The sequence below is a fragment of the Gymnoscopelus braueri genome (genome assembly GCF_963280865.1).
Source record: "Gymnoscopelus braueri genome assembly, chromosome: 15".
Taxonomy (NCBI): domain Eukaryota; kingdom Metazoa; phylum Chordata; class Actinopteri; order Myctophiformes; family Myctophidae; genus Gymnoscopelus; species Gymnoscopelus braueri.
Genome location: NC_137620.1, coordinates 49168237 through 49178205, shown reverse-complemented (window position 1 = coordinate 49178205; position 9969 = coordinate 49168237). Strand labels below are relative to the sequence as shown.

The 9969-nt window shown below is 43.4% G+C and overlaps 1 protein-coding gene across 1 annotated transcript; it reads right to left on the bottom strand.

Annotated features, from left to right (window-relative positions):
- Positions 1-8177: 8177 nt before the first annotated feature.
- Positions 8178-9173, bottom strand: LOC308101611 (ELAV-like protein 1; the record flags this gene model as incomplete). Its single annotated transcript, XM_080451031.1, has 1 exon — positions 8178-9173. One exon carries the CDS (start codon positions 9171-9173, stop codon positions 8178-8180), a length of 996 nt encoding a protein of 331 aa, XP_080307157.1.
- Positions 9174-9969: the final 796 nt, after the last annotated feature.

The window sequence follows — 9969 nt, the reverse complement described above, 5'->3', positions numbered from 1 at the left end:
GCTTCAGACCAGTGGAGGTCTGAGACAGCGGTTCTCAACCTTTTTCAGTGCCGCGACCTCCCCAACATAATCATATTTGTACTGGGGACCCCCCAACATGATCATATTTGTACTGGGGACCCCCCAACATGATCATATTTGTACTGGGGACCCCCCAACATGATCATATTTGAACTGGGGGCCCCCCCAAAATGATCATATTTTTCAAACTGGGGACCGCCCCACCCTGACAAGCACTTGGAGTTGAGGCATTACATGTAGTTTGACTCAGTTCCACAGATAGATATTGTGAAAATAGCAGCGTTACGAGGCGTTGTGAGCTTGTAGGGTATTTTCAAAATGTTTGCCTCTTATATTATTTGGCAATTTTGTTAAATATAATTCTGTCGTATAATTACTTTTGATGCAGTAATTGTCTTTTTTCATTTAATTTTTTCAATAGTTCAAAATTGTAGGTATTAAATTGTCACTTCACTGTCATCTGGGGACCCCCCCCCCCCACTAGGGGTCCTGACCCACTGGTTGAGAAGCACTGGTCTGAGACACTGAGACAGAATAGAGGGGGTGTGGGGGCGGGGCGGGACTTATGGTTTTTGGTAATTGAAATTATTTCACATTACACGTGTGTCCGGCTGGCCGCATCACTCATTACTGTAACAAACCTGGACACATGCTGCAACACTAATTGTGATCTGAAGTCTGTGTCCAATCAATATGGATGTGAATGATTGATTGATTGATTGATTTTATTTGGTGACATCACTCAAAAAGCACAATAGCACTGTCCCGACATACAGTCATAGCATTAGCGAGGATGCAAACACAATTTCCATTGTGGTCATCTTTAAAAAAAAAAAACCACACACACAGTATAGGTAGGTATACGTTTATCAAGCAGGCTAGGCTGTGGGTCAATTTACGTTCATTGATCTTTCTGACACATGCTTTGAGTAGCCATAATATAACATTAACATACAAGTCAGAGAAGTTATTGAAGAGAAGCCCAAATGAAGCAGCATGGTAAGATAACATATTGTGTCCCGTGAAAACGTATCATTCTGCCATTGCAAGCATGCAGTGTGTGTGTGTGTGTGTGTGTGTGTGTGTGCGATCAAGGGAGAGAGACGGAAGAGGGAGAGATCCTGAGAGCGCTCGCTTGGGTATATTTATCTTTGCAGAGAGTATACATAGTTGTTGGTCTTCTAATCTCAGTCAAGTGACAATTTGCAATTAAATTGCTGAAAACCTACGTTAACGGTAAACATGTAGCCAACAGCTGGTTTATTGATATCTGTCAATGATGTAATGATTACATCAAATCAGAAAATAGATACAGGGTTGCCAATTGTATGTGTTGGTTCATCCAAAGAGGATGATACAATCTCAATGCAACAAAACATCCTACAGAACAGAAGCTTTTCCCCCTTTGGTTCACATCTAGAGTGCAGGTCACTACGCAGCCCTCACACCTATACGTCGCACCGCCAATCCGACCGATATGCCCAAATATGGAGATCCCTGATGTCATCAGTATTATGCCCATGTAAGGGCATGCCCATATATGGAGATCTCTGTATCTGTCAGCCCTTATCCCTTTATGCCCATACAGTATATGGAGATTCCTGATGTCATCAGTATGCCCATATATGGGCATGCATCTCTCTGAGTCATAGTGACGGGCCATGGTGGTCCGCCGGCCGGCAAAAAGTATACAAAATTCAAAATGTTTCAAAGGTCCCCGTTATTCCCAAAGAAGACAAACATTTTGAAGGTTAAGTGACATTTCTTTTTAAAATATTTTTTTGCCGAGATGGCCAGTCAGTTTGAGTGACGTCATGACGCCGTCACAACATCGTCATGGCAACCATGTCATTGTTATTTAAAGTTCTTTTTTACATGAATGGCAGCACTAATCGGTCCAGTGGTTTGCAAGGTTAGTCATGGACAAACATGCAGACACACAGACCCTCTTCTAGACTGGCTTCCCCCCCCCTTCCCCCCTAAGTTCATTTGTATTGCACATTACAACAGCAAGCCATACAGTTGGAGTGGTTGTGTTTGGTCTCCCTGCTCTTCTATTGAGACATTTAGATCTTCTCAAAAGGTCATGTCTCACCTAGACACAGGATCTGACACGATCTGAACTGATGGTCAAGATTACATTTTATCCCCTGAGCAAGCGGGCAGGCTCCATTACTGTAGCTCAATGGGGAAAAGGGTCAGCATCTGCACAGGAGAATGGGTTAAAAGAGGAACGTATGGTGCAGGAAACATATCAAGACAACGCATTATAAAACATTCAAATTTCTCTAGCACTATAGGCCAGGGGTCTTCGACAGGGGTCTGGGACCCCCAGGGGGGTCCTCAGAGTTACTACAGGGGGTCCGGGACCCCTAGGGGGTCCTCAGAGTTACTACAGGGGGTCCGGGACCCCTAGGGGGTCCTCAGAGTTACTACAGGGGGTCCGCCAAATCTTTGTGTGATATGATTTTTTTTTTTTGATTAACCACTTGAGCTTTAGCATCCCTTTTCTGAGGAGAAAAATAGCAGATCTACAAGCTCACAACGCCTCGCGCTGCGAGGCGTTGTGAGCTTGTAGATCTGCTATTTTTGGCAAAGAGGTGTAGAGGGAAAAAAGAGCAGACCACGTAAACAAAAAAAAGTTGAATCTGAAACACAATGTTATACAATATAGAGTAGGGGGTCCCTGCTTCATCTCTCTCTCAGCTAGGGGGTCCTTGGCCTGAAAACGTTGAAGACCCCTGCTATAGGCCATAATGCCAACTTTGTTCACAATATAATGAATAGCAGATTCTTAGGATAAAAGCCTCTCTACAGTACATTTACACAGGGATGACCCTGGCAGCATGATTTTAGACTTTTCCAGATCAGAGAAAGAAAAAGAAGGAACTGAAATCTCGGCCATATAACTGCATCACGTTCTGTCATCATTATAATTAGTCTCATCAGCAATAATAAGTGCACAGATGACGGCAAAGAAAGGGAACTATAGGAAAGACACCCTCAGACAAAGCACATTATCATTTAACCAGCCTTTTTCCTTTTCCAGCAGACAATGAACTGAGAATAAGAAAAGGAGGAAGTGAAATCTCGGCTGTGAACAAGACATGAAACTGGATCAAGTGCTATGACCAGTATTTTTTAAAAGTACCATACATCATTTTTGCATTATTGTTTGATGTGCATAAACTGTTACTTTTATTATATAATTTATATTCCTATTCCGGGGTTCATCAAAAATAACAGATCTACATTTTGGTTCCATTTGTACACTCTCAGAGTTAAATTAACACTGAGGATTGGCCTCCCAGAGATACAAATACAGTATCATATCGTTGCTGTTGGGCAAAAACCTTGTATCTTTACGTTTTGTCATAAATGAACGCCCAACTTCATCATACGGATATTTTCAATATTTTAAAGCGTTTTAAAAATAGTATAAACAACAAAACGGCTTTGGACTATAAGGTGTCCATCCGACAGTCTGTGGTCTAATGCGTATCAAACTGGGGTCTTTTTAAATTACACAGGTTGAGAATCACTGATCTAAAATATACTGGAACCCCCAATCTACACTGTAAAAATGCCCAGAGCTTATTTAACTCTGAGTGTGTACAAATGGGTTCCATTCTAGCTATAGACTCGTAAGGGTCAATTTGTACAAAGTACAAAGAGGAGAGGGGGCCAAGCACCGAGCCCTGGGTGACCCCATGGGTGACAGGGGCTGTGGACCAAATGTCATTATTTATGGAAATGAAACGATGAGGTGTTTGAGCTATTGTAGTGCAGTGCCAGTGACGCCCAATAGGGTGCATTCGAGGCGTGAGATGATGAGTGCAGAATGTTTTATGTGTCAAAGGCAGAGGTCAAGAAGGATGAGAAGTGAGTCGGTGTCAGAGGATAGGCAGGTGGTGCATAGTAGTCTAGCTCAGGGGTTCTCAACCTTTTCAGGCCACGACCCTCCAAAATATGTTGATTCGTTTTTTGCGGTTCTGGGCGGATTGGGTATGTTTTTTCCCGGTTTTTGGTTACCTTATTTCGGTTTTAGGGTTAGGGTTAGGTTATTTAATTATAATAGGTTATTTGATAATTATTAGGGTTAGGGTTAGGGTTAGGGTTCCTAATGTTAATAATGAAATATTTTTATCTTGAATTTAGTAAATTAACTGATAAAACATGAATTAATAATAACATTAAAAAATATTTTGTAAAAAAAAATAATATATATATATATATATATATATATATATATATATATTTTTTTTTTTTTTTCACATTCACCAAAAAATCTGGCGACCCCCCCAAATTATTTGGCGACCCCCAGGTTGAGAACCACTGGTCTAGCTGGTAACCAGAACAGTGGGAACCAGGTATATCTGGTTAACACTTTTTTAAACATTTATTTATTTTGCATTCACATTTACTTAATAAATGAGGTGCCAAATACATATATTTTAAAAATACAATAAAGGCCCAATATTTCTACAGATGCTACAAATTGCTGCAAAACCTGTGACATCCAGTCATTTTGAGGATTAACAAGAAATTGAACACACATTTGGGTTGATATTGATGTACCGTGCATGTTGTTCACATCATATATACTTTACATTATATCCAACCATTTTCTTTATTTGTTTACATTTTTAAAAAGAACAGCGCTGGTGCCCATACATTCCTGGTGGTGCCCCACTGGACCTTTCAATGTGAACCCGACTCTCTCTCTCTCTCTCTATTGGGGTTCTCTTCTGCACCTTAATGTATGTTCTTCATGCTGATAATGTGGACCTACAGAGGTAACCTGAAGAAAGTGTTCCTAAAGTACTTAATATCAACACATTTACAACCACACACGGTTAAAAAACTAAAGTCTCAACATCAGTATAATCTCAGGCAGCTGAAGACATTTAGCATGAGCACCTGCACATACATGTACATACTGTACCTGCTGGTTTACGCTATGTGTATCTATGTAGATATCTTAGATTTTTATCATGTTTTCTTCATGGTTAGATTTCTTTCTCCTTGCTCTCCCCTTCTCCTTTCTTCTTTCTGAAAACAGCAAAAACGATGGAGCTTGCACACAAACTTCACCCACTTCTTTACACCTGTGAACCTGTGATGTGACAATATCACCACGTTGATTCTGATACCCTAGGGTGCTGTGACGTGAAAGATTATGCATTTGCATACCCCTGCCCTCTTCCTGACATTACCTGTCAGCTGATGTCGGAGGCTAGATGAGAGGAAAACATGGATATGGTTTAAGAGAACAGATAACGCTACACCCATTGAAACTAATTAAGCTTCCAGGAAAGAGTGAACACATTCTTTCAACTAATGTAGTGGTCATCACCATCTCAGTAGCCTAATATCTATGCTAAATGTCAAAGTAGTAAAACATTTCATTAATATAAGGTGCTAAAGTGAAAAGTAACAATGCCATTTAGGGGTGCCGTGGGTGAAGAAATTATATATGGGGGTACCCTGCTGAGCCTAAAAAGTACCATTGGTGTAGACCCCCCCCCCCCCCAGAACGACATTTGGCATGGTCAAATGCAGGGCACATGGCCCAAAAATCAAAACTTTAAATGTGTTTTTCAATTGTGTATTATCCCCATGCTTCGATCATTTATTATAAATTAACACACAAACGGACTAACTAAATTAACTAACTACCTAACTAACTAATTAACTAACTAACTAACTAGCGATACCACATTGCAGTTGCATGCCTCCACCAACCAGCTGCAGTTTACAATATATGTCCCGTATTTTGAACGTTTGTGCCAAATGTCATGAAATTCCCTCAAGGCGTCTCTGAGATGTTGACTTTCAAAAGGTTGAGATGGACATACTGACTGACTGACTGACTGACGGTTGAATAGATGTGTGGACGGATGTGCATGCAAAAAAAATCTATTTCTAAATGAAATCAAATTAAAAAAGACTGGAGCGTCAAATATAACAAAAACTCAAACTTCAATAACGTACAAAAAAGTTTACAAAAAAAATTAAATCAATAAATAATAAATAAAAATAAGGGGAAAACCCCTAAAATAAAATAAAAAATATTACAAAATAAAAATAAAACAAAAATATTTTTGGCTCTCAAGTTCAGCCCTCAATCCTTGTTATGAGTGGTGGGCACAAATAATGCTGACTAATAGAACTCTGGTGACCAAATAAAAAATGAAATTAAATACAAAAAAAGGTTGGCACAGTGGCCACCAAACTATATTTAACACTGTTGCCTCACAACAAGAACTGTGTGGAGCTCTCCCTGTGTTTGTGAGGGTCTCTCTCTCTCTCTCTCTCTCTCTAGGTCGTCCTCAGACGAGCCCTCCATCATCTCCTCCAGTCATCCCGGTTCTCCATACATCTGGCCAGCTCGTCGGTACTTTGAGCCCCTGCATCTTTCTTCAGCACGTCCACCTATGTTAGTGTGGGACGTATGTGTGTTGGTTTACACAGCACCACCAATTCGCTGCATGTTAGGTACATTCTCAACATCACAACTTTAAAGGTGTAAAAGAGTGGGTTGAAATTCAATTTTTACCCACAAATTGCTTTGCGGTCGAGGGCGGTGCAATACCAGGCTGTGATTCGGCTGATTCAGGATGCTCTTTCCCCACGGTTCTGTTGTAGAACATCATGAGGATGCAGGTGCTCATGCTGAATGTCTTCACCTGCCATGAGGTTATACATACGTTGTTGGGCCTTTTTTTAACCAGGTGTGTGGTTGTAAATGTGTTGATAGAATAGTATTTCGGGAGCACTTTCTTCAGGTTACCCCTGTTAAAAGTCTCCATCCACAATAAACGCAGCATCAGGGTACGCAGCTTCCTGTTCACTGATCACCCAATACAGTTCCCTTAATGCCATGTTGGCTTAAGGCTTACTGTTCTTACATAGCAGAGAGATACTGCAGATCACTAGGTAGTCAGTTTCACGGTGGAATTGTATACGCACCTGAAGTGTGGATAACTGGTGTCCAGGGACTTAACGTTAGCCAGTAGAATGGAGGGCAAGAGGAGACTTGCTGGCCCGACGTCTCGATCGAACCAGAACTCTAGCTCTCGCTTTCCTCTTCCGTGGCGTCACTTTAACATGATGGTTTGCCGGCGGTGATGAAAGTCGAAATAAACCTGGAATACTGTGAGCTAATAGCTAATCTATTTGGCTGAGTGTTTTCCTATCATATGTGTATGCATCATATGTGGCTAACTGTAAAAAATAATTAATAATTAAGAGTACAATAAACTAAAAATACAAATAAACAAAAACGGCAAGGAACTTGAATGAACAGAAACCATTCCTGATTGCTGTGCTATTGTTCAATGCCTGTTGAGACCAGCAGAGGGAGCTCTGAATTAGTTTGGTTGTTCTAGGTACAGTAATGGCATTGGTTCTCAACATCAGGCTCGGGGACCGCCAGCAGTCCAAATGGACCATGACGGGTCTATAACTCTGAGATTGTACAAATGGAACCAAATGGACCCTTAAGGGGGTCCATTTGGTACCTTTTGTACACTCTCAGAGGTCAAATTAACACTGAGGATGTCGATTGGGGTCCCAGAGATGAAAAACGGTATCAAATGGAGATCCGTGGACTAATATATATATCAAAGTGGAAATTAAAAATGTTGAGAATCACTGCTGTCTGTGAGCTGACATGCAAGTGTGTCTCTGTGACGGTTCTATGTGCATGTTTACTATGCATTACACAATATGTTTACATTTATATAAACATCTATCTACCTATATACAGTATATACACACAAAGGTGACTAGCGTATTAGATTGCTTGCACTGTGGAAAATATTATATAAAATATGCCTAATAATGTAAGTACGCCTTCCTCATTCTATTGTATTGTATGCATTCAACGGAGCCTACTTGGTCCAGGTGATCCGAGTCTAAAAACGTGCAAAACATCAATAACGTTAATCTATGGAAGAGCCTCTTTCTTTGGTGTCTCGCCCAGGTGGGCGTGGTTGTATGCCTATCCCTAACCTTAACCTTAACCTCACAAAAAGTATGCCTAAACCTAACCTTAACGCTAAACCCACAAAAACTATGCCTAAACCTAAACCACACCCAACCTTAGTGGGCGAATCACCAGAAAAAGAGGCTCTCGCGTCGACCTATCTATCTCAAATGCCCATGTGACCCAGGCTCCCTTCGAAGTCCTCGACCTTGAAGGAGACCTGCAGCACCTTGTCTCCGACGCGGTGGCCGTTGAGCTTGGTGATGGCGTCGATGGCCTCCTCGTAGTTGGCCATGGTGACGAAGGCCAGGCCGCGGCACTTGTTGGTGCGGAAGTCCCGGATCACCTTGACGTCGGTGACGCCGCCGAACGAGCCGAACATCCGCCGGATGAGCTCCTCGTCGGCGTCCTGCTCCAGGTTGTAGATGAAGATGCGCGGCACGCTCGCCCGGTCCATGCCGCCGGCGGCGCCCTGGTGGTGGTGGTGGTGGTGCTTGTTGTGGTGGACGGTGAACCCGCCGGCTTTGACGTCGCAGGACAACCGCTGGCCGTCTTCCCCGCGCTGCTGGGCGGCTTCGCGCTGCGCGGCCACCATGGCCTTGATCCCGGGTCCCGGGCACAGGATGGGCTTCGAGATGCGGATCTTCTTCTGGGCGCCGGCGGGCTTGTGGCCGTTCAGCTGCTTGGTGGCCTCCTCGGCCTGGGCGCGCTTGTCGAAGCGGATGAAGGCGGCGCCGCGCGACTTGCCCGCCTCGTCCAGGAGCATGCGGGAGTGGATGATGCGGCCGTACGGCGCGAACATCTGCTCCACCTCCTCCAGGGTCATGGACTTGGGCAGGTCGCTGATGTAGATGTTGGCGTCCTTTATGGCGTCCGAGCTGGGCCGCGCGTACGACACCTTGATGGTCTTGCTCTGCAGCCTGAGGCAGTTCAGCGCCTCGATGGCCTTGGCCGCGTCGGCCGGGTCGATGTAGTTGACGAAGCCGTACTGCAGGCTGTGGCCCTTGACCTTGTCCATGATGACCTTGGCGGACGCCACCACCCCCACGCTGCTGAAGAGGGTCCTCAGCTCCTCTTCGGTGGTGCTCTGAGGCAGGTAGTTGATGATCAGGTTGGTGCGGACGTCCAGCCCCCCCGCTGTGCTGGACTCATAACAGCTCATGTGGGTGTTTCTATCTCTTTATTTTACCTTGAGAGACGACGGTTTGCAAAAAAGTAATGAATATTCGGCTGCTCGTTCAGAGGCTGCTTTTATGTCGGCGGAGGCGTTACGTCATAATGTATTTCGACATTGCGTCGTTATTGGCTAAGGCACTGTTTCTTAACGTCTGGTCCCGGGGGCCAACCAAAGGGGCCCTTATGGGTCTGTAACTCTGAGAGTGTACAAATGGAACAAAATGGACCCTTACAGGTCTATACCTCTGAGAGTGTACAAATTGAAACCCAATCTACACTGTAAATTCCTCAGTGTTAATTTAACCGTGACAGTGTACAAATGGAACCAAATGGACCGATAAGGGTCCACAATTATAGTTTTAGAAATGGTTCCAAGTCAAGTGAATGGCAGAGTTCACACCACAACTGTAACAAATACATTGGTGACTGATATAGCTCTACTGTAGTTATAGTGCTTGGTGTGAACGGCCCTTTACAGACCCATGAGGGTCTATTTGGACCTGTGGTGGTTCCAGGACCCGACGTTGAGAACCAGTGGGCTGAGACACTGTAACAACCACCTTTTAACTTTGAAAGGAAAACCGTCAAAAAAAAGCAAGTTAAAGTTCGGAGTACCCAAGCAAAGGAGAAGCCATATATTTATCTCAGCCTCCAGCGGATCGGCGTTCCATTCAAAATCCAGCGCTCAAATTCCTTCCTTAACAATGATCACAGACGTTTAATTACAATATAATCTGTTTGCCTCTAGGGGCCACAGTTCTTATCATAGACTGCAGTTTACT